The sequence below is a fragment of the Neovison vison genome, chromosome 7 (assembly GCF_020171115.1).
Source record: "Neovison vison isolate M4711 chromosome 7, ASM_NN_V1, whole genome shotgun sequence".
Classification (NCBI taxonomy): domain Eukaryota; kingdom Metazoa; phylum Chordata; class Mammalia; order Carnivora; family Mustelidae; genus Neogale; species Neogale vison.
Genome location: NC_058097.1, coordinates 196,394,002 through 196,421,028, shown reverse-complemented (window position 1 = coordinate 196,421,028; position 27,027 = coordinate 196,394,002). Strand labels below are relative to the sequence as shown.

At 40.0% G+C, this 27,027-nt stretch overlaps 2 protein-coding genes across 4 annotated transcripts in view; one reads left to right on the top strand and one right to left on the bottom strand.

Moving 5' to 3' along the window:
* Positions 1-1,477: 1,477 nt before the first annotated feature.
* Positions 1,478-23,377, bottom strand: MS4A7 (membrane spanning 4-domains A7). Of its 2 annotated transcripts, none has more exons than XM_044259390.1 (7): positions 23,122-23,377; positions 15,503-15,662; positions 10,697-10,831; positions 9,248-9,304; positions 7,287-7,493; positions 4,039-4,140; positions 1,478-2,688 (listed from the first exon to the last, which is right to left on the bottom strand). In XM_044259390.1, the coding sequence occupies exons 2-7, from the start codon at positions 15,647-15,649 to the stop codon at positions 2,626-2,628; spliced, it is 711 nt and encodes a 236-aa protein (XP_044115325.1). In that variant the 5' UTR covers positions 15,650-15,662; positions 23,122-23,377; the 3' UTR covers positions 1,478-2,625. The 2 variants fall into 2 exon arrangements, with proteins under 2 accessions (XP_044115325.1, XP_044115326.1); XM_044259391.1 differs by having other exon boundaries at positions 23,229-23,377.
* The window catches only part of LOC122912967 (membrane-spanning 4-domains subfamily A member 4A-like), a 59,200-nt gene continuing 42,426 nt past the window's right edge, over positions 10,254-27,027 (top strand). The window contains exon 1 of one of the 2 annotated variants that reach the window (XM_044259393.1): positions 10,254-10,404. The gene's annotated coding sequence lies outside the window, so the exon portion shown is untranslated. The remainder of the gene's footprint in view (positions 10,405-27,027) is intronic. The other variant, XM_044259392.1, reaches the window with a different exon arrangement.

Sequence of the window (27,027 nt, the reverse complement as noted above, 5' to 3'; positions counted from 1 at the left end):
CCCATTGGTTAAGATGGAGGAAGGATGGAGAGTTTGTAATAAGGATTTGGGTATGTGCAGCTCAGCGACAAATTTTGGGTTCCTTTTGGGGAACCTGCAATTTTTTTCCAAAATATTGAGAGAACACAGAATTGTATTATGTATGTTCAGTATCTGCAGTGTCTGTTTGGAATTGGTTGAAACTGTTCACTCTTTTTCTTTCCATGAATTGATTCGACATTCATGCTAGTGGTTTTTTGCCTAATTGGGTTCCCAAAGTGAATACGGTAGTGAGGCAAAAGATGGGGTCAAAAATGACTCCCAAATTTCTGACTTTAGAAATTGAGTGGATGGACATATGATTTGGCCATCAGGCTGAGGGAGTGGAGGGAAGTTGCAAATGAAATATACATTGTCTTTACTGTACCTAGTATCAGTTTGGAATATTATTCCAGATAATTCTGGATACATTCCATATAGCATTATCTGAAATATTATTCCAAATAATTCTAAATATAATTCTTCAAATATTCTGAAGAGTTTTCCTATTAACAGAGAAACAAAAAATAAGAAATAGGTCTTGGATTAAATATTTTATTACATTTTTGGCTTATAGAATGAGGAGGAATCTCCAAGGCCCTCCACCCCCTATGTAAAATACTAACACACACACACATGCATAAACACACACACAGATTTGAAAACACATAAACAGGAGCTGAAAACCTCAGTAGAGAGTAGTAAGGGAGTGTCCTAGCTTACAGACTGGTGGGGTTAGACATAAAATTAAGAAACCACGAAAATACATAGCCTGTCAGATGGCCATAAGTGCTTTGGGGAAACAAATAAGGAAGTGAATAGGAGAGAGGCCCATAATTTTGTGTGGGTCGGTGGGGAGAATTTTACTGCATAAAGAGATTTGAAGAAAGACCTGAAAGAAGTGAGAAAGGAAGCAATGGAAGTAATTGCAGGAAAAGTACTCCAGGTAGAGGGCCTGCCAGTGTAAAATTTCTAAAGAAAGAATGTGTTAAGGGACAGCAAAAGGCCCATGTGCCTGGAATAGAGGAGCCAGGGGGGATTGTCAGAAGGTCAGAGCAGATATGACAGTTCAGATCCTATAAAGACATTTAGGGACTCTGGTTTTTCTTTGGAATGGCATAGAATGAGTTTGAGCAGAGGAATGACATGGTCTGATTTTAGATGGGGAAAAAAGTCTGTTATTCGCTATATGGAGAACAAACCACATGGTGTGGGTGCCCAGCTAGTTGCCCATTGCAGTAATGTCCGTGGGAGATGATGAGCCAGCGGACTCATGAGATGGTGAGAAGTAATCAGACTCAAAATATTTTGAAGTCTTAATGATAGACTGGATATAGTGTATGAAAAAAATAGAAGAGCCAGAGACAACTCCTTGGTTTTTGGAAGATGATGTTTCCAAGGAAATTGACTCTGGAGAAGTGAGGGGGCTTAATAATTAGACAGGCCAAGGGGTCAAAAGTAACTTTTTCAAAAACATTTTTATTCAATTATAACAGAAGCAAGAGAACCCAAGTCACCTACGTATGACACCAGCACCCAGATCAGCACCCAGATCAAGGAGAAGAACATTTCTGTAAGCCCATAGACCCCCTGGGTTCCCTTCCTATAACTATCTACCCCCCAAGGGTAACCACCGTCCTGCTTCTAACACCACCTGCTAATGTGGCTTGTGTTTAAACTTTATACACATACAGTATTTACTCTTTTATAAATGGCCCTTTCCTCCCCTGAACATTATGTTTGTGGGATCTATCTATATGGCTGCATGTAATTATAGTCTGCCCATTCACATTACTGTTTAGTACTCCATTGTATGAATATACTACAATTTTTATTTCTCTCTTTTATTATTTATAGTCATTTGGATAATTTCTTTTTGGAGGCAACTATGTGTATTGGCTCTATGACCATTTTTGTACATGTCATTTGGAAAACACGTCCTGCATCCTTGTCTTGGGATAGGACCCAAGGCCTAGATCCAAGGGACAATAGTGGGACCCTCTTTATTGGGTAGGTCACGTTATTTATTGTTTATTCCAATACAGTAACAAGGTGGATATTCATTCTATATGGCTAATTTCTTATTTGGTCTAGAACTTAGATCGGGAAGAGCGTTATGATAAATTATAATCTCTGAAGCCACATATTTAAGAATAAAGTCACAAAATGAGACAGAATATCGAGCCACATTTAGTTGGCAGAAATGCACTTCAATTGGCAGAAATGGAGCCATATATTTTTAAAGTACTTCTAATTTAAAAGTTCTTACAGTCCCTAATATCCAGTGTTTAAGCAACATAGTGTGAAAATAATACAGGCTCAGAGCCTGCAAAGCCACGTGACTTGGCCGCTTCACACTAGCACAAGAGTGCACATTTTCTCTTCTTATTCATGGGTAGGTAAATCACTTTCTGTTCAGCTTACCCACCTGGGCTTTTGAGAGATTATTTTCAAGAGCAATGAAATCGCTCACACTGAGCAAGTGCAACACCAAAGCTGTTTTCTGAAAGTTTCTTTCAGCGTCTGTAGTAACTGAAATTTCAGGAAATTCTAATCACACTTGGCCAGGAGTGCTGGATTTCTCCTTTTTTTTCTGAAGCATTACTTTCATACATGATCTTGAAGAGCTTTTTGACATGCTGAATATGACCTTGGCAAGGAAGATGTGCTCTAGAAAAGAGAAAGTGTATTATTTTATTATTTTTTAAATTATTATTATTATTTTAATTAACATATAATGTATTATTTGTTTCAGGGGTACAGGTCTGTGAATCATCAGTCTAGTAGTAGTCGTTACTAAAACCTGATTTTGGAGGCTTTCTTTGATCCATATTTAGAATGCATTCTCCCCACATGTTGTACAGTAGTAGCCTTTCCAACTTTACCAAGATATATGATATATGATTGATTCAGTGTTAGTTTCAAACAGATTCCATTCTTTAATCTGCTAATCGTGTTACCATTTAAGACCATAATTGAATCATTATTCTGTCCCTTTAAATTATTTCCTTTAAATATATATATCTATATATATAGATATATATAGTTATATATATGGCTTTGGGCACTGGGTGTCTCAGTGGGTTAAGTCTCTGCCTTTGGCTCAGGTAATGATCCCAGGGTCCTGGGATCGAGCCCCACATCAGGCTCTCTGCTCAGCAGGGAGCCTGCTTCTCCCTCTCTCTCTCTCTGCCTGCCTCTCTGCCTACTTGTGATCTCTGTCTGTCAAATAAATAAATAAAATCTTTAAAAAAAAATCATGGCTTTTAGAGGAAAAGAAGATTTTTAAATTGTCATGTCACGCCCTAAGAAGGGATAAGAGAACACAGAAAGCATAAACAGAACAGAGATGCCCTAGTAAGATCTCATCACATAGCAGGAGAATGGAGCCCTGGAGACTCTACCAAGGCAGGTGGCTGTGTCTGTGACAAGAAGGAGGAGATGCCAGTTTTCATTCTCAGCCGGTTTGTCTGTGTCACTCATTGTCCATGTGATTTTCCAACCCTCAGTTCTTTCATAAGGGCTGGGGGCCCGTGATTTCTGTTTGTTTGTTTGTTTAACATTTTATTTATTCGTTTGAGAGAGAAAAAGAGAGCGCAAGTTGGGGAGAAGTGCACGGGAGAGGGAGAGGGAGAAACAGACTCCCTGCTGAGCAGGGAGCCCGATGCGGGGCTCAATTCCAGGACCCCAAGATCATGATCTGAGCCAAAAGTGGACACTTAACTGACTGAGCCACCCAGCCATCCCGGGGCAGATGATTTCTAAAGCCATTCCAACCTCCTATTAAGTGGTTCTCTAACTGACTTGCTGGCCAGAAGTCAGCCACTAATAATCTCAGATACCAGTGTCATCATGAAGGGGAACCCATTCTTAGAACTCTCTCCTCACTATGAAAGTCGCCTTCTCCACGAACCACAAGACCAACAACTGACTCCTCCTTCTGACGCTTTCTCAACCTGGATCATCACAGCTCAAATGTTGGGACCCAGCAAGCTTCGTGTGACATACCAGAGTACTCACCCCAGGGTTGCTGGAGTACACCTCTTTCCACCAAAGGATGGAAGCATATGCAGCCAGTGAGAGCTCCAGCACAGTGAAGACCAACATCACCACCAGCACCCCCTGTGAATCAAGACAGGGATGGTTGGTGCCTGACCGCAGAGGGGAGCCTGGGGCTTAAAAGTTCCAGCAGTGGACAGAAAGGGAAGCAGCAGGAAGAGTAACCTTTCCTTTATCTCTAGTTTTTTTTATGTTTATCTTTGTTATGATGCTTCTAGTGTGGATTTGTTTTTATTTATCCAGGAACAGTCTCCGTTCATACCTTCCATCTGAAATCTCATTTTTTTTAAAAATTCTGAAATTTTGCCAGTAATTTATCTTTGTATATTTCTTTTCTCCTTGGCCATCCTCCTGGAGCTCATGTTAGATGTGACCCTTTGTGCTTCACTGTGTGCTTCCTGTTAGCCTGTCACTCGTATTTTTCAGATTTCTATTGCAATGAGGTATGCTCTGTGTGATTTAATTAGACCTAAATTTCATCTCACAATTTCTTTGGGTATATTGAGTTACAGTTTAACTGATATGTTGAATTTTTAATTTCAAAGATTATAATTTGCCCTTCTAATCATACTGTTCAGTTCTTTTTCAAAACTACTTGTTCCTTTTTCTTACCATCATGTTCTTTTATTTTGATTTTTTTATGCCTTTAATCATTTAAAACATATTTTCATTATAGTCTTCCAAATTAGTATATAACCTCCAATGCTTGAGCTAACTTGATCTAACTTTCATATTTGTTCTATTTCCTGCTGTTCCCCATTTATTCTATGTTTGTCAAAACATTTTCAGTCTTAGGTGATTTAGCATATGGGTGGGGAGGGGGAATTTTTTAATATATAGGAGACCCAGTGGTTGGGTTTATGGATGACTCCCCAGTGGGAATTTTATGTTTGATTTTGATAGAACCTCAGGAGTTCCACAGACCCAGGAAGTTTTTAAGTTAATCCTTGTATTCGAGATTCCTTTATATTATATGTAATTTTGGATTTGGATGCCGTCCATCCCTGCCAATGGCTTGGTGAGATGAATTCACCCTAGCATCCTTTATGGCAGAGTTTCTTAATGCTTCCTGGGATGTTGGTAGGGATTTCCTTGTCCTATTGTCAAAAATACAGTAAATATTCAGTCTCTGCTTTTAACGTCTTGCAGGACACTCAGTGTGGTCCCGAAGAACTTCAGATTTGTCATGGGCATTAAAATGACATTACCCCAGCTGGTAACCCCTGTGTTCCCGTCCAGACTTCTCTGGTTTTCTGGTCCCAGCTCTTGTTTGATTACCTGGCTGCAGCATTCTTCTTAGCTCCTGGAACACAAGATGCCTTTCTTCCTTGATTTTTTCTTCCTTCTTTCAATCCTCCCTTCCTTTCTTCTTCCAACCTCAGGTATATATTTTAAATGTTTTGATGTGTCACTTTGCTTAGGTTATCTTTGTGTTCATAAAGAAAGAATGGGTGTTTGGGGTCAGTCCTGTTGCAACTTCTCTGATTTTGCAGGAAGTTCTCTGGTTGTCTGAGAGCAGGAGACAGTTTGATGTTTTGAGAGTAGTTTTCATCGAGTTAAACCTTCAGCATCCTGGCAGGGAGGATGTCTCCTTCACTCTCCCAGCTTTGCCTGATGTCTGCCCTGCACCAGGGTAATGCTGTCTCCCAGGCTTCCTTGCACTGATTTCTAACCTGATGCATTTCTGTGCCCTTTCACTTCCTCAAGCTACAAGCCCTTCTACTTCCTCAGAAGGGTTGCTTTTGACAGCCTCTGGGTCACACGGGCAGGAACTTGCACACATTTTCTGGGATCCGTGAGACAGATCCAAGGGAAGAAGAGATACTACATTTGTCTCCCTGGCTTCTTGCTAGAGGAGTCACAAAGGAAGAAATTTTTCTCCTTAAAAGGTCAGAGCTTATGCTTTTAAAACTATGAACCTATGGATAAAGGATTGACTAAGCCAGGATTTTTACCAAACAGGTGATGACCATCCAGCTTGGGGGGAATTTAGGCAAGAAAACGCTGCCCAGAGATGTTGGCATTTTTGCTAGGAGTGGAATCCACTAGTGCGCCATCTCCCATCCCCTTCTCCTTCTGCCAGCCTTCCTGGGCCAAAGTATAGTAGTTATGTGCTTGGGCTTAAGTCCAAGTTCTATAGCTAACTTACTGGGGCTACATTAATCACAAATCAAGTAAAATTCAAATAAAGAGGGATATTTCTGCCTGTGTTGAGGGGGAAAGATGCCTGCTCAACAAAGGGGGCACCTCAAGAGCTAAACCTACTGAGAAAGGAATATTTTTTAATGTAAGAAGGACTGCTGACCAGCTCTTCTTTGTCCATTTGTCTATGGATGGGCTCTTAGGTTGCTTCCATATCTTGGCTATCGTCAGTAATGCAGCAGTAAACACAAGGGTGCATGTGTCTTTTCAAACCAGCGTTTTTGTTTTCTTTGAGTCAATGCCCAGTAGTGGAATTATTGGATCGTATGGTATTATTATTTTTTGATTTTTTAAGGAAACTTCATACTGTTTTCCCAAGTGGTTATACCATTTCACATTCTCATCAATGGTGCATGTTGTTCCCTTTTCTCCACATCCTCACCAACACTTGTTCCTTGTCTTTCTGATACTAGCCATTCTGACACACATGGAGTGATACTTCACTACAGTTTTGAATTGCATTTCCTTGATGATTAGTGATGTTGAACGTCTTTTCCTGTGTCTCTCTGCCATCTGGTGTGTCTTCTTTGGGAAAATAGCTATTCATGTCTTCTGCCCATTTTTAAAGTTGGATTATTTGTTTTTCCAATGTTGAGTTGTGTAAATTTTTATGTATTTTAGATATTAACCCCTTATAGGATATGTCATTTGCAAATATCTTCTCCCATTTAGTAGGTTGCCTTTTCTTTTTGTTGATGTTTTCCCTTGCTGTCTAGAAGCTTTTTTGTTTTGGGTGGAGTCTCAGTAATTTATTTCTGCTTATTTTTCTTGCCAGACCAGACATATCTTGAACCCACAGCCCTTCTTGATTTCCTATTTTGACATGGCACAATACATCCCCTATATTTCGCAGTCTGATGATAGGACTTTTTCAACCACATTTTTTTTTCCTGTCTGCTTCCAGGAGTTCAGATCAACAAGATACAGACTGCTGAAAAAGCAGAAATCATGCAAAAGAGAGAAGCTGAGATTTCACATGACAGGATATTGAGTCTGAAGCTACTTACTGTTAGACTGACGCTATCCAGGAGACAGCCCTTGAATTCATATATCGAATAATAGTACATTGAATAAGGCAGTGTGGATAGATACTCCCTTTCTGAGTCACACCGTCGAGAAGCAGTCTCTAGGGCTGCCAGACCATCAGCAAGGAGGAAGAGGCCTGCTCCAGCAGTGAGAGAACTCACTGCACTTGAGGTCAGGCTGCTCACGGCCTGAAAAAGATAAATCTGTACTGGGATCTCATGGTAGAAGCAGCGTGTGATGCTGTTAACCTTCCATCCATGACACTACAGTGGCACTTCCCTGAGTCTGTTTCCTCTCTAATCTGTGTACTCCTGGGGGCGCGGACTGTGTTTTATTCACCTCTGTATCCCTCTTCACTATCTAATTTATCACCTGATATAATTAACACATGTTTGTTGAGTGCAGTGCATGAATGCATGAATGATTTCTTCGGGGTAGGGATTCTGGCTCCTTGGCTCTCTGCAGACAGAGGTGGCCCTGCTCAAACCACTACCAGTCTATTCCTTGACTTCCTCAACAGCCTTAGAATCATTCTGTTGCTCTAAGATGTTCTAGAATATGGCCTTTGGTGGCCTCTGTGCCTTTTCTTTCCCTAAAACTGGAGAAGCTGGAATACTTACCTATAGGTGGGTCAGGCCTGAGAACCACATGGACTACACTCTCTCCTGAGTCATGTTCTACATTTTAGAGTAAAGGGTTTCTCACAGAATATGGTTCCTCTGCAAAGAAACTGAAGTGCTAGATTCTGTGCTAGGTTCCCAGTATATGTTCTTTTCTAATTAAACATCATTATAGGATACTATGGGGTGGGAGAATGGTTGCTCTTCCGTCTTCTCCCTAGACCTGGTAGCTATGTGGCTTCAAGTGCTGAGTTACCGAAGGAAAAGCAGACAGAGTGGGTAGTGCCTTTGCCCAGAGCTGCCACATGGGTAATGGAGCCCACATGTTGGCTTTTGTCTTATGTATGAAGTCCACATCATGCTCAAGTATAGTTTTCCCTTTTAGGGTGTTCAGGACACTTGGAAAGCCACCTGTGAGATTCAAATGTTCATCTTCCACATTTTATAAATGAGAATACTGAAACCCAGAGAAGGAAGGAACTTTTTTGAGCACACAGATGGGTCAGTCACAGCACTGGGACAAGTGTAGGTTTCTTGGTTCCAAGTCCAGAACTCCATGCAATGGGGTAAACTCCATCCAATGGGGTAAACATTTCAAAATTCTGTCCACTGATTCTGGGGTTTAGATTCTAGCTTCAAGTACCAGGAACACATACCAGCTTCACACACCATCTTAGGTTCCCTCATCCATGGCTAACTACACCTTGGATCTTCCTGAATCAGGATGTGGCTTTTCCCTGAGTCATCTTTGTGAGTGTGTGGAAAGGAAAAGGGAAAGGTTGCAATGAGAGGATCAAAGACCCCACCCACACATTCCCGACTTTTGTCAGGAAAGTGGCTACAGTCTGCTAATTTCTTGTTTCTGAGGGGGTGGAGGAGCTAACAGCAGGATCTAAGCCCACACACCTGTGCCTCTGACCTTGCCATTTAGGGAAATTGATTCATTATGAGACAGGTTTTTCCAGAAAAAGAAGGTCTAGGTTCTAGCTGGGATGGTCATCTACCCTATTCAGGGCCAAGATAACAAACTATAAAGACTCCAGGGTGTATTTAAAAATTTCTACTGTTTAAGCAACTGAGGTAAATCTCCAGACTTGGAATATGATCCAGGAGGACATTGTGTAGGGGAAGAGCACCTGTCTAGAAGGTAGGGAATTTGATGTTACCACCCGGTTCTGCCAGTGGACCAGTGCTGAGAATTTGGGTTCTCTACCCTGCTCAGAGCTGTTTTCCTAACTTGTGAATGGAAACTAAACTAGGGTAATTAACTGTCAAACTCCCTTTATTCCAATGAGCTGAGATTTGATAGTTCTTATACTTACAAAGGGCTTAGTTGCTTTTTTCCCAGAAATAATCGAGAGGGATCCAGTAATGGCAAACTGCTCAGAAAAGAGAGAAATAGTCAGTTCAGTTGTCTAGTGGAAATGTGGAAATCTACTCTCAATGCTTATGTTGACTTTGAAAAAATCCAGAGGATCTGGATTTATGTTAGCAAAAATCGCTGTGAGCTGAGGTGGCCTAGAGAGGAGGTGTACAGGGAGGGAGGATAGTAGTGCTGAATTACAAGGTGGAGAGGGTGGAGGTTGAGAAAGACCAATGACTTGAAGGGATAGAAAGGTGAGAGCAGCCAAAAGAAGCACTTAGGAAAGGGTCTCTTATGGCACAAGGTACAGAAACACATGGGCTTCAAGTATTAGTGTAGGGGACCTGTGTTAGACTAGTTGCTGAGGAAGGTGGGAAGTTATAGGGACTGATGTGAAGAGTCATCCTGAAGCCCCAGAATCAGTATTTGAGACCAGGGGTGTTTCAGATCCAGCTGGTGGAGGAAGAATGTTTGGAGAAGCTGAAACATTGGTTAAGCTTGTGGCTTTTAGGGGTTGGGTAGTCACAGACAAAGAGGGTCTAGCATGACCTATTTCTACCTTTCATAAGGGAATGTGGGAACCACAACTACTGATCAGATAGAGATATAGGACAAATTATGCTCTGGGGGCAGGAGCACGGCTTCCTTGCCTCACTGCATAGTTTGTGTTCACACAGAGGCTATATCCATACAGTGGTGGTGCCTTTGTAGAGTTCATTTGCCCAGAATGTGTGCTTTTTTCTCATTTGGTACAAGATACTACATGGGAAATAAGTGGCCCTTTGTGGGAGGCATGACTAGGCCCTGGCTCTCTTCAAAGAAAAAGATTAACTAGGACCTTCTCCATGAGTGATTCAATGGAAGGCAGCAAAAAAGTTTTCCAAATTCTCAGGATTACTTCTGTACAGATAACAAGAGTCTTTGCTTCCTATGAATTTTACCATTGCCAGTTTAATTCCCCGCAATCTGTGTTATCTACCAGTGGTGCTCATTCTATTTTAAAAATGATCTTTTTACTCCCTACCTGGCAGGTGGATTATTCTTAAACTGGAGGAAATCCAATGGCCTTATCAAAAGCCCAAAGAAGAATGTGAAAAATCTTCCATTATTTCAAAGGTAGGCTGTGACGCCAGGTAAGAAATGCTGAACTGATATGTCCACTATATGACCCTCTTGTGTCCTGCCCCAGTGAGCCACTCCTTGGGGTGCTGACACAGGAGGAGGCGATTAAACCCCTTTGCTGCTCTTCCTGCATTGGAGAAATGTGACGTGGGACAATGACAGAGGGAAAGTCAGAGGACTTGGCTGCCTTGTCCTCTATCCCTACCTCTTGAGAGTCATGGAGTGACTTAGTACCTACTTAGCATTTAGAAAGCATGTCGTCTCTTGGAGACCCCACTCTACTCACACATGGAGCTCCTACAAATGGATACCCAGACATCAAAATGGTGGAAACTGTTGGCTTGAAGTGGGAAGAGTAGGGAGCAGAAACCAAAATGGCCCCCAAACTTGAAATCAACAGGCAACACAGGATCTGGATAACCTACAAGAGACAAGAAGGAAAATTTTAAGAACACATGAACAGATGAAAGTGACTGTTTGAATGTAAATTGTGTTTATAAAGAGTATAAAATATGCTATAATTGCTATAATTTGTCATATTAAAAAGGAAAAAAGGGACACCTGAGTGGCTCAATTAAGCCTGCTTAAAATTCTCTCTCTCCCTTTCTTTCTTCTCCCCCTGCTCTGCTCATGTGTGCTCAATCTATCTCTTCTCTAACAATTAATTAATTTACTTATTTATTTTATTTACTAAAAGGAGGAAAATGTGTTACAAGGAGTCAGTAAACATTTTCTAAGAGAAAGAAATCCATGTATAACCAACCTCTTCTTTCTGATAGGATTATTAAATTAGCAAGTCAGGAAGTGATCATATGTACACTTTAACTTTGTTTTGAAAAAGATAATTGACAATTTGTTAGTCTTATTGTTCTAGGAAAAGCAAATGGAGAAAATTTTTCTGGACACTAGTTCAGTTAGATGGATGTAGAAAGCAAACTTATCAAGGAAGAGTTAATAAAGGACTCAATTTTTTTATTTGAATTTATTTCAGTTGAAATAAAATAAGGCAGAAAGTCTCTAGTGCCATAATCCATTCTGTTCATCATTGGATTTTAATAATAATCACTATTTTCATGACATTAGTGATAATTATGATAATCTATATTTGTTGAACACTTTCTACACTCTGATTATTTTTCTCATCTTATTTATGGGTGAGAAAAATGAGGTACCAGGTTAAAAATAGTTTGTACAAAACCACATAAATGGCGAAGTGGGAGAGCTAGGTTTTAGCCCTATTACTTTGATCTGGAACCCACACTGTAACTCACTATTTAATGCACATGCAATTTAAAGTTGGTATAAACATAGGAGAAATAACCTAAAGTCAAAAGAATTCAAAAATTCATATAATTAATATGTATTAAATATCTGTTTTGGGTTAGCACCAGGGAAATGAAGCAAATGAAAATCACTGCCACTGGCCACGTATTTTGTGCTTTACAGATATGTTCCTTGGAAAGTATAGAACGAGTTAAGAGTAAAGTAACATGAAATGAGGTCCAAAAAGTAGTGGAAGCATGGTGCAAACCACGTAGGACTTTGTAGGCTATTTTACGAATGCTGCCTATCATTCTAAGCAAAAAGGGAAGTGAAGTGGATAATTTTGAGTGAAGAGATTACAAATCCAATTTATATTTTTAAAGGATCATTCTACCTGCTGAGTTGAGAATAGATCATAAGGAAACAGAGTAGGGAGATCAATAAGGAGGACGTTGCATTAATTCATGTGAGATGATGTTGACTTCACAGAAGATGTTGACCAGGGAGATAGCAAGACGGAGTTGGATCCTAGATGCATGATGAAGATTAAATCTGTAGGATTTGTTGAGAGTATGTGGATTATGAAACATAGGGATGAAGTTTGCCTCCAAGGGTTTTGGCTTGAGCAGCTGAAATGATGGAACTGACATTGATCTGATCTGGGAATGTTGTATGAGGGGTGGGTTTGGGGACAAAGATGATGATTTCAGTCTGGGACAGGTTAGGGGAGAGATACCTAGTAGATATCCCAGGGGTTGGGTAAATAAATCTTAAGTTTAGAGGAGAGGGCCAGGTAAGGGATATAGTTCCCCCCCACAAAGTTGTAAGTGAAGATAATATTTAAAACTGTATTACCCGTTGGGATCACTACTGCAGCAGATACAGAAACAAAATAGAATTAAGGACTGCACTATCAAATACTGTAAATGTAGGATCTGAAAAATAAATAGGAATGGTAAAGGAGTATAAAAGGACAAGCCAAGAGGGAAGGAGGGAAACCAGAAGAACATGGTGTGTAAGAAGCCAAGTGAGTAAAATATTTCAAGTAGGAGAGTGTAGTCAGCTGCGTAAAACACTTCTATTAGTTCAAGAACATTAACAACTGAGACTCGGAAATTAGGTTACTAATGTGGAGCAATGGGGACAAATGACATTAGGTGTGATTCAAGAGAGAATATCGTTCTGGAGGAACTGGAAACATGGACTTCCTACCCCTTAGAGGAGTGTTGCTGGGAAAGCAAGTGGCCAGTGGGCAATAGTTGAAGGGAGTGTGAAATTATAATTATTTGTTTCTGCTTTTTTGTTCTCAAGATGGGAGAAATTACTGTAAGATTCTGTGCTCATGGGACTGATAAAAATTTTTGCAGAGAGAATAAAGAGACTTACTGGAACGAGTAATAAGGGATAGGATCTATTGCACAAAGGGAGGGTTATCATCAGTTAGAAGATCATATTGGTAATGGAGAGGGGAGGGAGAATATATGGCACAGATGTAATTGCAGATGTGTAGCAGCTTGTGGACATTCTCTCCAAATTGCCTCAATTTTTTTTAGTATTTTAGGAAGCAAGGTAATCAGTGGAGAAGGAAGAAGCATCAGAGGTTTCAGGAGATAGAATGTATGAAATAGTTATCTGGGGTAGTAGGTAAGTGAATAGATGAAGGAAAGATCATGTTCTTTTCAGACAACTTTTACCATCCATCTGAGGTTACGGGCATAAACCAGAAGTGGAGTCCACATTTGGTTTTTAGCCAAGTTTAGTTGCATGGGTTCAGGTGTAGAATAGGCAAATGGGCAGAGCTAGAAGTAAAACAATGTTGCTGTTTTTCCTGAAGATTATGCCTTAAATTGAGGAACACAAGGCTGTTGAGGGTATTCACAAGTGAGAGTGAACAATGGGATCTTGGGTAGGTGAGAAAGGATCTAGGAAATAGGGATATTATCAATAAGTCAGGGAGGTTAAAGAGAGAGTCAACGTAGAGTCAGAGGGGGTTAATCTGGAAAGGTCAGAGTTGGTGGAATATGGGGTGCTTGAAATGTAGGTAACGGTGGCTTTATTGCTGTTAGTATTGATAAGGCCCAGGGTATGACTCGTAGAATGTTTGACTAAGGAAGGATGGACAAGATACCTGGGGAGAAGAGGTCAAGGAAAAGAGAGGATGTGATACTGGAGGGATCATAAACATGAAGATTGAAGCAGTTAAGTCTTATAGTGGCAGGATGACAAACATTAATTGGTTTTATTTTCAAGCAACACATTAATCAAAAGATTTTTTTAAGGATGATCACTTTTCAAATTTTCCAGTACATCATTTAATGTTACTTCCTAAACACTGATTATTTTTATGTTTTTAAACTAAACTCGGTCTTCTGAAATTTTAATTCTCCTACCAACTCTCGATTATTCCAAATACTGGAATTACTTAATAGAATCTTTTGAAGGTCAAAAGATTTTAATTGCTTTAATTGTTTAAATTGCTTGAGATAATTATTTTTTCCCGTGCTCAAAATATAGATAACTTTTTCAAAATATAGATAACTTTTTAAAAATATCTTTTTTGGGGTTAGGAGACTGAATTAGGATTTTTCAAGAAATATGTAAAAAGAGTCATTATGTGGTTTTTTAAAGGAAGTGGGAGTGAGCGGTATCTGGGTTGGTTAGTGAGGGGTAGCTCAGTTGGTTATGCCTGTGCTTGAGGTTCAGGTCATGATCCCTGGGTCCTGGGATCTAGGCCCACAATGGGGCTTCCTGCTCAGCAGGAAGCCTGCTTCTCCCTCTTCTCCTCCTCCTCCCTGCTGTGCTCTCTCTTTCTGTCAAATAAATAAGTAAAATCTTTAGAAAGAAAAGTGGGAGTGAATTACTTAGTTGGATGACATGAGATTTAAAGTAGGAGCTTTTAGAGATGGAGAGGGGAAGATTGACCTAGAAGTGTCCCTGAGAAGCAAAGAATGGATTGCTTTCATTTCCAGGCCCAGAAGTGAAGGTAGCAGTGGAAACAATGCCCAAGGGTTTCTGTTTACACAAAAGATTTGGAGGCTTTTGAGAAATACATTCGGGAATGAGGAGGATTATGCAGTTAACTGATCCTGAATTCCAGAGGCCACAACTAGGCAGGTTTCCAAAGTTGGCAATGAGTAGGATTCAGGTCTTAAAAGGGATATTCAGAGCCAGGTGGGAATTACAGTCCTGGAGAAGGGAGTTGGGGGCAATTGGAGGGGGAGATGAACCATGAGAGACTGGACTCTGAGAAACAAACTGATGGTTCTGGAGGGGAGAGGGGTGGGGGGTTGGCTGAGCCTGGTGGTGGTATTCGGGAGGGCATGTATTGCATGGAGCCCTGGGTGTGGTGCATAAACAATGAATTCTGGAACACTGAAAAGAAATTTAAAAAATAAATGAAAATTTAAAAATGCAATAAAGTCCTGGTATGACTGGAGACACTTGGATGTCTTATAGATAAGTGAACAGGGAGAACATGTACAGTGAGGTTAATCCAGACTGTCTTATCTCAAAATGGTTAAGAAATAAGCTCAAAACAGAAAAATCTAATTTAAATTTATTGAGTAAAATCATGTGTATAAATCCAAAATCGACTATATTAGAGACAAGTGGCAAGATAATTTTTTGGTACAAATTTCAAGTAGAGACCTAGTGGTTTTAGTTTATAGAAAATCCTGAGTTGGATTATAAAGCCCCATTTCGTGTCCCAGTTAGCCTGGAGTCAGACAGAAAAAAAATGAAAGACTTTCCCAGATGCACTATAGATCTGTAATCGGAAGACAGTCACCACATTTCCCCCAGGGTTCCCCTTGCAGCGACATCAACTTACTCCAAGGACTGTAGCTTCTTCCTTCAGACTGTTCTGTGGGTTATCTTCCTTTTGGTAGCTGTGCTTGGGTTTTTCTCTTTTGAGGATGATGATGCCATTTGGAGTAAAGGAGTCAAAGTCTCCTTTGGTCTTGGGCTGGAACAGCATGATGCTGTTGGTGCTGGAAGAGGCAGTGAATTCATTTAGGACCCAAGGTTCAACTTGAAGGTATGAAACCGTTAAAGACTTTTCTCCATTGCCTAAGGGGTGACCTGTCCTTTAGGAACAAAACTGAAGGTGGGGAGCAGTGGAAGCATTGGAAGGCCAGCATGCTTGGCACAGTCCATCCATCCACGTGGACAGGAAGCATTGTGGACAGGAGGCACTGGAGGAAAACTAAGCATTTTGAGGAGTCCCACAGTTAAGAGGTAAACAATTTGTATAGAACTTACCTTGCAGCCTTGAGTGTATCCACCTCACTGTCCTTCCAACAAGCTCTGCTTCCAGCCCCCCTCTCATACCCGAGTGCGGCTACTTCACCTGTGCTGCGTTCCCACACCCATGTCCCCGTATTGTACTTTCACATGCACCTGTACTGCTCAGTCTTCCATCAGAGTCTTGTTTCCTTTCCATTCAGGTGTTGGTTACTCCTAGTCCACATCTCTTTCTTGTATTGGTCTTGTCCCACACGGAATGACCCCCTTGCATATAGTAGCTCAATGACTGTTAATATGAACATTTATTTAACTCCTGCTAATTCTGGGCACTACGCCATAGTAGCTTTAATCTTTATAACAACTTGGGTGTTACTAACTCCACGTCATGCATTAGAAACTCAGGACTAATAAGTTCAAGTGATTTTTATTATATGAAATACACAAAGTGCTCAGCCTGGCACACATGGTAGCAAATAAAATTATTATTTTTAAAAGATTTTATTTATTTATTTGACAGACAGATCACAAGTAGGCAGAGCAGCAGGCAGAGAGAGAGGGAGAAGCAGGCTCCCTGCTGAGCAGAGAGCCTGAGGTGGGGCTTGATTCCAGGACCCTGAGATCATGACCTGAGCTGAAGGCAAAGCCTTAACCCACTGAGCCACCCAGGTGCCCCAGAAATAAAATTATTATTATCCTATATTTGCCTGACAGTCTGAACCAAGTCGATCTGGCTCAGAAGCTTGTAACAGTTTTCTCAATACCACATTAATTCTCCTCATCTTCCCTTCTTTCCTAACATTGGAAGTTCCAGTGTAGACTCAAGAGGCATGTCGCCAGAAGCTTGTAACAGTTTTCGCAATACCACATTAATTCTCCTCATCTTCCCTTCTTTCCTAACAATGGAATTTCCAGTGTAGACTCAAGAGGCATGTCGCCTGCTGCCCACCAGCTCAGTGTTGCTGAGCCTCTGTGGTGTGAACAGCAGAGTCCAGCTACTGGGATGCTCCTTAGATCTGTTCTCAGTACAACATTCTCCCCCTTGAAGGCTGTAGTTTGAATAAAGGCTTGTGATAATCTGATGGTGCCACAGTTCTGTTCCCTGATCCTTCTCCTCAACATCCAGGTTCTCCTGGAGGGAGTGCATAACCTATAAAGATTGAAACTGGCATCTATAATCTCATTACCAGTGAGGGAGATGGGAAGGGACATCGAGCTGGAAGTCCAATGTGTCAGTTTGCACATTTGAGCGTTATGTCTTGGAGAACAGTCCTGTGCTTGTGTTCTATACCCATCGGTTATTACTAAATATAAGCAAGTTGTTTTAGCCACTTCATAGGTTCGTGGTGAGGGAGAGATGAGATGAGATGATGAATGTAATGGCTTCAACATAGAACAGGGGCACATGATATACTCTCAATACATACTAGTTGTATCTAAAACTCAGTAGGATTCCAGAGATATTTATTTGCTGGCCATGGGCAGGTTATTGCCCTTCATTTATCCTGTTTTATTATATATAAAATAGGGATGATAATACTATCCTGAAGGACTCCTGTGAGGGTGTGACTGAGGTAATTTAGATGAGTGCCTTTTGTTGTGTTTCTGTGATCTTTATCGGATGCTCCATAATACTCAGTAAAAGATTTGATGAGCTCTGTCCCATTTCTACTCCTAGATCCATGCCCTAGTCATTTCTTATGCTCTCTAGGCCTCAAATACATTTGAAAAGTTATTATAAATACACCTTTCCTTGTCTAAGGAGTTCATTTCCTTTTTTGGGAATTTTGGAATCTGAACAGAAGTATGGTTGAGGTAACATGACTAAGGAGGGGACTAGTGTTGACACTGAATCCTTTATAGAAGAACTGGGGCAGAGGGCCATGGGTGAGCATTTTAGCACATCTTTAAAACCAGAGTAGTAGAAAAAGTGTCAGGTTTGGAGAGATTCTGGGTTTCACAATCAAACTGTAGTTCCTGGGGCACCTGGGTGGCTCAGTGGGTTAAGCCTTTGCCTTTAGCTCAGGTCGTGATCCTGATCAGGGTCATGGGATTGAGCCCCACATTTGGCTCTCTGCTCAACAGGGAGCCTGCTTCCCTCACCCATCTCTGAGTGCCTCTCTGCCTACTTGTGATCTCTGTCAAATAAATAAATAAAATCTTTAAAAAGAAAACAGTAGTCCCTAATAAAATGATAATAATTGCTAACATTTACTCAGCATCCACTTAGTCTGGCACTCTGATAAGAGCTTTGTGGAGAGTCTTATCTAGTGTACACAATGACTCTCAGAGATAGGTGCTATTGTTACTTGAATTCTACACATATGAAAAGGAGGCTTAGATTTTCCTCTATTGTCACGAACAAGACAGGGATGTCCACTCTGCCCACTGTTATTTAACATAGCACTGGAAGTCCCTGCCACAGCAATCAGACAATAAAAGGCATCCAGATCAGCAAGGAAGAGGTCTTTCACTATTTGAAGATGACATGATAATCTATATAGAAAACCTGAAAGAATTCACCAAAAGATTGCTAAACTAATACATGAATTCAATGTATATTGATACAAAATCAATGTACAGAAATCTGTTGCATTTCTATATACCAATAATAAAACAGCAGAAAAAGAAATCAAGGAATCGATCCCATTTATAATTGCACCAAAACCCATAAGATACCTAGGAATAAACCTAACCAAAGAGGCAAAAGATTTGTACTCTGGAAACTATAAAACTCTGATGAAAGAAATTTAAGATAACCCAAAGAAATAGAAACACACCCTATGTTCATGTTGAAAGAACAAATATTGTTAAAATGCCTATATTACCCAAACCAGTTGACACATGAGTGCAATCCCTGTGAAAATCCAACAGAATTTTTCACAGAGCTAGAACAAACAATCCTAAAATTTATATGGAACTACAAAAGACCCCAAATAGCCAAAGCAATCTTTTTTAATTAAATTTTTAAATTTTTTTTATAAACATAAAACGTATTTTTATCCCCAGGGGTACAGGTCTGTGAATCGCCAGGTTTACACACTTCACAGCACTCACCGTAGCACACACGCTCCCCAGTGTCCCTAACCACACCACCTCTCCTGATCCTCCTCCCCCCAGCAACCCTCAATTTGTTTTGTGAAATTAAAAGCCTCTTATGGTTTGTCTCCCTCCAATCCCATCTTGTTTCATTTATTCTTCTCCTACCCTCCAAACCCCCCACATTACATCTCCACTTCCCCATATCAGGGAGATCATATGATAGTTGTCTTTCTCTGATTGACTTATTTTGCCAAGCATAACACCCTCTGGTTCCATCCACGTAGTCGCAAATGGCAAGATTTCATTTCCTTTGATTAGTCAAAGCAATCTTGAAAAAGAAAATCAAAGCTGGAGGCATCACAATTCCAGACTTTCAAGTTTTATTACAGAGCTGTAATGATCAAGACAGTATCGTACTGGGCACAAAAATAGACACACAGGTCAATAGAATAGAATAGAAAACCCAGAAATGAACACACAACTATACGGTCAACTAATCTTCAACAAAGCAGGAAATAATATCCAATGGAAAAAAGTTCCTTCAACAAATGGTATTGGGAATAGTGGACAGCAACATGCAGAAGAATGAAACTGGACCACTTTCTTTCACCATACACAAAAATAAATTCAAAATAGATGAAAGACCTAAATGTGAGGCAGGAAACCATTAAAATCCTAGAGGACAACATAGGCAGTAACCTCTTTGACATCAGCCACAACAACTTCTTATTGGATATGTAACCTGAGGCAAGGGAAACAAAAGCAAAAATAAAATATTGGGACTTCATCAAAATAAAAGGCTTCTGCACAGTGAAGGAAACCACCAATAAAACTAAAAGGAAGCCTATGGAATGGGAGAATATATTTGCAAATGACACATCAGATAAAGGGTTAGTATTCAAAATATATAAAGAACTTATAAAACACAACACCAAAAAACAAATAATCCAGTTCAAAACAACAATAGCAAAGAATCCAGTTCAGAAGACATGAATAGACATTTTTCCAAAAAGACACACAGATGGCCAACAGACACATGAAAAGATGCTCAACATCACTCGTGATCAGAGAAATACCAATCAAAACTTTCATGAGATATCACCTCACCCCAATCAGAATGCCTAAAATTAACAACAGGAAACAACCAATGTTGGTGAGGGTGTGGATAAAGAAGAACCCTCTTACATTGTTGGTGGGAATGCAAACTGGCACAGCCACTCTGGAAAACAGTATTTCACTTAGCACAATACCCTCTAGTTCAATCAATGGCAAGATTTCCATTGTTGATGGCTGTGTAATATTTCTCTCTCTGTGTGTGTGTGTGTGTGTGTGTGTGTGTGTACCACCACTTCTTTATCCATTCTTCTGTTGATGGATCTGGGCTCTTTCAATAGTTTGACTATTCTGAATATTGCCGCTATGAACATTGGGGTGCAGGTGCCTCTTCTTTTCACCACATCTTTATCTTTGGGGTAAATACCCAGTAGTGCAGTTGTTGAGTCATAGGGTAGCTCTGTTTTTAACTTTTTGAGGAACCCCCATACTGTTTTCCAGAATGGCTGTACCAGCTTGCCTAACAGTGTAGGAGGGTTCCCCTTTCTTCACATCCTCGCCAACGTCTTTTGCTTCCTGACTGGTTAATTTTAGCCATTCTGACTGGTGTGAAGTGGTATCTCATTGTGGTTTTGATTTGCATTTCCCTGAACCCAAGTGGTGTATTTTTTCATGTGTCTATTAGCTATTTGGATATCTTCTTTGCAGAAATGTCTGTTCATGCCTTCTGCCCATTTCTTGATTGGATTATTTGTTCCTTGGGTGTTGAGTTTGATAAGTTCTTTATAGATTTTGGATATTAGCCACAGGAGCATTTCTGACCTTGGACATTTGGTCCCATATTCCTGGTAAATTGGCTTCTGCTGAGTTCCTGTGGTTTACTAACTCAAAGGGCTAAGTAGACCCCTTTCTCTTTCTAGTCTTAATTACCAGTCTCTTGGGGTTCAACCACTTTGTCATAAATTGCAGGATTTCCTCCTTTGTAAGGCAGACCATGAGGACACTGTGCTAAGTGGAACAAGCTGGTCACAGAATGACAGATACTGAATGACTGAACTTACATGAGGTACCTAAAATAGACTCACAGAGGCAAAGACTAGAATGGTGGTTGCCAGGCTCTGGGAAAGAAGGAATGGGGAATGACTGTACAATGGGTATAAAATTTCTGTTGTGCAAGGTAAGTTCTAGAGATCTGCTGCACAGCACTGGGCCTATAGATAGACCTACTGTATTATACATTTAAAAATCTTTTAGAGAGTAGATATCATGTTACATGTTCTTTCCACAATAAAAACCTAAAAATTTTTTTTAAATCCCAATTTAGGATTTTAAAAACAATAGTCTCTAGTTCTGGTTCCTTTCCTATAGGAGTTCTATAGGATTCCTTCCTATATTTTTCAGTCCTCATACCCAAGGACTACAGGATATACTTGATTCTAGTCCTGAGGCTAGGACCTGGAAGCCTCCTTGGTACAGTTACCATACTCTGGATACCATGTACATTTATTTTCTTTTATTATTATTATTATTTTTAAGATTTTATTTATTTATTTGTCAGAGAGAGAGGGAGAGAGAGAGAGCACAGGCAGACAGAATGGCAGGCAGAGGCAGAGGGAGAAGCAGGCTCCCCCCCGAGCAAGGAGCCCAATGTGGGACTCGATCCCAGGACGCTGGGATCATGACCTGAGCTGAAGGCAGCTGGTTAACCAACTGAGCCACCCAGGCGTCCCCTTTTATTATTTTTTTAATTGTTCTGTTTGAAAGCGTATATAACATAGCAAATACAATGAAAAAGGAAATACATTTTGAAGAAGAAAATGAAGTTACTTAAATCCCAAATTCTACCCAATAACTAGCATTGCATACATATCCTTTGCATTCTTGCATTTTCTCCTTCTTCTTTCTTTTTATGTGTTTACACACATTCAGTGTTCTGCATAAACAGAATCATTCTATCCGTGCTGGTTAGAAATCTTTCTGCACTCAACATTATTCTGTGGACATTTCTGACACTAATGAATGTAGGTGATAAAAGTCCTAAATTTAAGAGCCAAGTGGTACATTTTGCCACACGATACAATGTGGATAAACCTTGAAGGCAGTATGTGAAGTGAAATAACCAGTCACAAAAGGACAAATATTGTATGATGGCACTTCTGGGAGGCAGCCAGAGTACTCAAGTTCATCAGGACAGAAAGTAGAACAATGGATACCATGGCTGGGAGGAGAGGGAAATGTGGGTTAGTGCTTAATGGGCACGGAGTTTCATTCTGGGAAGATGAAAAGTTCCGGAATTCATTTGTGGGGATGGTTGCACGAGAATAAAGATGTACTAAATACCACTGAATGATACACTTAAAAACGGTTAAAATGCTAAATCTTGTGTTATTTATATTTTACCACAATAAAAAAGACAGTGTATCCAAATGAATAATGTTTCAAAATTCATTTAACCAGTGAAGGTTATTTAGATTGTTTTCATCTCTCTCTCTCTTTCCTCCCTCCTTCCCTCTTTTTTTCTCTCTCTCTCCTTACCATTATGAACAATGCTATAGTGAACGTCTTTGCACTTCTGTGGTGCCTCATCTATTCAACTATCTCCTCAGAGTAACATTTACGGAGTTTAAGGCTATGATACATGTATTGCTAGTTTTTAGGGGGAGTTCTAAAGAGCCAGCATTCTTTGTGGTTTCATAGGAGTCTCCAGACTGATGCCATCACCCCCAGTCTCCAAAGTGTGAGAGGGATGCTTGGTCCCTCCACATTCATCAAGTGGAGGCAAACTTGGGGTGGCCCACAACTTTTCCAGACAGTTCTAAAACCCCCACTTTGGAGACAAATCATAGCTTAGAAGACAACTGCTCTGCATCCAGCAACCTTCTCTATGACAGGAATAGAATGGAACCTTGGGGTCCTAATGCAGGATCCAGTCTAATCGCACAATATTTTCTGAGAGCATATTCTGTGTAAAAATGAGTGACATGCCAAGAAATGCAGATACTTGTAGAAAATCATCACCTCAATTCTTGAAGGGAACCGAAAGATTGTTTCACCCAATTCTTTTGTTTGGAAAGTAGGTAAACTAATCATCAGAGCAGGGAATTAACTCACCAGTCATGCAGGGACTCAGAAGAAAGAATAAGAATCTGATTCCTGGCTGGTTATTCTAAGGACAGTCGTCTTCCCCCAAAATTCAGGATTCAAACCAAGGTGCCCACCTGTTCTTGTAGCCGAGTCCTGCAAGTGGTGGTTGGTGGGCCAGCTCTCTGCTGGGGAGCTCTCAGCCAGAACTTCCTACTTGCTGTTCCTGCCAGAATGATCTCGCTCCTCTGCTCTCCAACCTCTGAGACTTCCTGCCCCTTTCTCAGAGCAGTAGCTATGATTACACAAGATATGAGCTTCGGTGTACTTACAGTCAATACATGAAAAGTACCTCTGCTTTCTTTTTCTAAATTTCAAGGACTGGAAACTGACACAAAATACAAGTAACACATAAGAATAAATAGCTTGTGTACGGTGTAAGAGAATGGTCGAGTTTCATTCTTCTACATATAGCTGCCCAGTTTTCCCAGCACCATTTATTGAAGAGACTGTCCTTTTTCCACTGTATATTTTTTCCTGCTTTGTTGAAGATTATTTGCCTATAGAGTTGAGGAGCACTGGGTGTGGTGAAAAAAATAACGAATACTGTTATGCAGAAAATAAATTTTAAAAGAAAGAAAGAAAGAATAAATAGCTTGTGAAGACTAGTGACTTGCATGATCCCAGTTAGAATTCATTTCCTCTATTCCTGTAGGTAAGTCAACTAATTTATCTGAGCCTGAGTTTTTGGTCTACTGAATAGGGATGGATAATAGGGATTCCACTGTTGGCCACTGTTGGTTGGGAGGACTAAAAAGAAAAGATGCAAAGAGCTTACAAAAAGTAGGTACTTCGTAACTAGTGATAACAGTGATATTCATTTTGGATTTGGGAGAATTTATTTATTTTCCCATTTCCCAGGCTCTTGGCAAATTGAAAGCAACCTCTGGGGACTTGCTGCCCAACTGTCACTTCTTTGGGTGCTTTTTTTCTTCTCTGCCTCTGGCTTTGTATCTCCCTAATAACTTCGTGCTCAGGCAAGTCCAGGCACATATTGAGAAGGATACAGTGGATGGAGGTCAAAAGCACAGCCATCTAGACTGCATACAAACTCACATGCTGGGAAGTAGGGGTACTGAGGGGACATTGCTACCACCTTAACATTCCTTTTAAGACTGCTTGGAGAACAGCCTCTGCTCAGAAGGACAGAGATTAAGATGGCTCTGGAAAGTGTGATCTGCACACCAAGAGCTGGCAGCATGATGTGCTCCATACTTCCTCAATTTCCTGAAGGTGGCAAAGCTGTCCCTTGAGAGAGGAACAAAACTAAACCAGGGGTATTTAAGGAACTCATAAAATCTTGGAGAGAAATTTAGCAAATTTAGAAATTTAGTCCTTTCATCTCCAAGTGTGGTATCTACTGAAGGAGACTACCACAGATGACTCATCATGTCAGTGGAAGAAGTAGGACTAGAATCCAAGTCTCTTGACTTCTGGGTCAGGTGTGCATCAGGGCAACAGTCTGTCACTTTGTCATCATCTCCATCCTCATGGCCAACATCATGATCATTGAGGAAAACCCTCATGGTCCAGACCTTCCTCTGGGTCTGTGACCTGCTTTGAACAAATTGTCAAAGAAAGACATAGGTCATTGGGCTTCTCTCACACCTCTTCTGAGTCTGAGAAGGAATTATTGGGGAAATCAGTTAAATAACCAGTTTTCTCATATATAAAATGATAATAAAGAGGTTTTCAGAATTTCTGTGAGAAGTTGGTTATATATTAAGTCACTTATATAAGTCTATAATGTGCCCAGCATAAATTCTCACATATATTAGAATTCATAAAAATCTGTGTTCTTTGCCCAACATCTTCTCCCACACCCTTTATAGAAAAGTATGTTTCATGTCTTGATTGATCTCTGGGCTCTATGTATAATTTTTCTACACGTACTCTAAATCAATGCTCCTGTGTATTGATTGGGTATCCTCAGCCCTTTCCAGAGTCCTAGCACTTTAGATGGCAAATGACTCATGGTGCTAAGCTTGCTTCAAGGGTGAAGTCCAAGAATTTCCCAATTTCCCCCTCCCTGGTCCAGGCTGACCCTGAAGTTAGTAAGTATGGAAGTGCATCTCAGATCTATGAACTGGAACAGAGATGACTGAGATTTCTTTTCTCCAGAAACAGGGGATACAGACTATCCAAAAGAGGTTCCCCAGAGCACGGTTCATTGTCTTTGACATTTGAGCTCCTCCTTTCCATCTTTCTGCTCAGCTATCCTTAACTAACATAGGGTTTCATCCTCATGGGAGCTGTATGGTGGTAGTAATTTGGGTGCTCCACTATTGGGAAGCAGAAGAAAGATATCAACGAGGAAGGTAGACATTGACACATTCCCATGGATCTCCAGCAAAATTCTTCTCAAGTCTCATTATCCAGAAACATGTCATATTGCCATTTCCATCCATAAGCTAGAAAATACCAGTTTTTTAGTTGTGCACTACACCATTCCTGAATTAAAGTCACCATGATTTTGTAAGAAAGGTAAGGAGACCCTACAATGAAGAAACAAATTATCTTGCTACAATTAGTGTTGAATTTGCAAGGTAATTTCTGTTGAGGTGTGTGTATTCATCTTGGTTAGCTGGATTATTTACATAGTTCACATAAGCTGGTTATGAACTCATTTGAAGATATAGCTGAAAATATTTGAAAAACTATGAAATGGCACATTTAAGACTTGGGAAGATTTCTTCTTATTTTCTAAAACAAGATAGTAACAGTATAAGGATATGAAACTATTTCACCATCACTTTGCAGATATTAAAATATATTTGGAAGAATTTTATATTTCATTTTTAAACACACACACACACACACACACACACACAAACCTATATTATATCAAATTTTAATCACATTTTGAAGACCAAAATTTCTTCATTAGTTTTTTTTTTCCCTATAATTTGGGCTAGCAAATAATTTTGAGTGTGAAAGGTAAATATTTCTAGGAAATAAATCAAAACTGAGTATTGTGTCTCGTAACAACTGATTCCACCCACTGAAGCTGATAAATTATTATAAATGTTGAATAGCAGGATTTGTTCTAAACAACTAATTTTCCCTATCCAGAGTGCTAGCTTTCAGTCTTCAGTTTACATAACCACCGTGAAATGTCCTTCTTACCATTTGGAAAAATCCTTACTTTCCCCACTCAGTGATTTCTTAATGAATTTACTCTCTGTGGTGCTTCCTTACCAGGCACATATATAAACACATAAACTTAGCTTTCCTCCCTCCTTACTTCTTTTTCCCCTCCCTCCCCTCCCCTTCCTCCTTTCCTTCCTTCCCTCCCTCCTCCTCTCTTTCTTTTCTTTCTTTCTTTCCTTCTTTGTTTCTTTCTTTCATGTTTGGTACCTTTGATGATGTATATTTTGCTCTTTGACACATGTCAAATCTTTTTTTTTTTTTTAAGATTGTTTTTATTTGTCAGAAAGCACAAGCAGGGGGAATGGTAGAAGGCAGAGGGAGAAGCAGACTCCTTGCTGAGTAAGGAATCCAATCCTGGCATCATGACCTGAGCCAAAGGCAGATACTTAACTGACTTGAACCACTCAGGCATCCCAACACATGTCAAATCTTATCAGATAAAATCTTAGCAAACTTCTGTGATTTGAGATTCTTAATATTGGTTAAATTTTGAATAAAAACTCCTTATTGATATGAAATGTCACCTTCACTTTAAGTAAGTGGTCCTCAGACAAAATCCCCTCACCACTTAACCTATTATAATCATACTAACTTTTGCCATTAAATAGTCAACTAGATTTATTGCTACAGATATTTCTTATTTACTTAATATGCAATGATTGTCATATAAAATTACATTTATTCGTGGTTATTTTTATTTTAACAAATAATACTGCTCAAAAATAC

Bases quoted from the DNA above. Each gene is read 5' to 3' on its own strand.
- MS4A7 (XM_044259390.1), bottom strand. From the start codon at position 15,649: ATGCTGTTCCAGCCCAAGACCAAAGGAGACTTTGACTCCTTTACTCCA. The intron at 10,832-15,502 runs GTAAGTTGATGT...TGTCTCTTGTAG, and splicing joins AAGAAGCTACAGTCCTTGGA to GTTATCCAGATCCTGTGTTG. The intron at 7,494-9,247 runs GTAAGTATAAGA...TATCTTTTTCAG, and splicing joins AAAAAGCAACTAAGCCCTTT to GCCGTGAGCAGCCTGACCTC.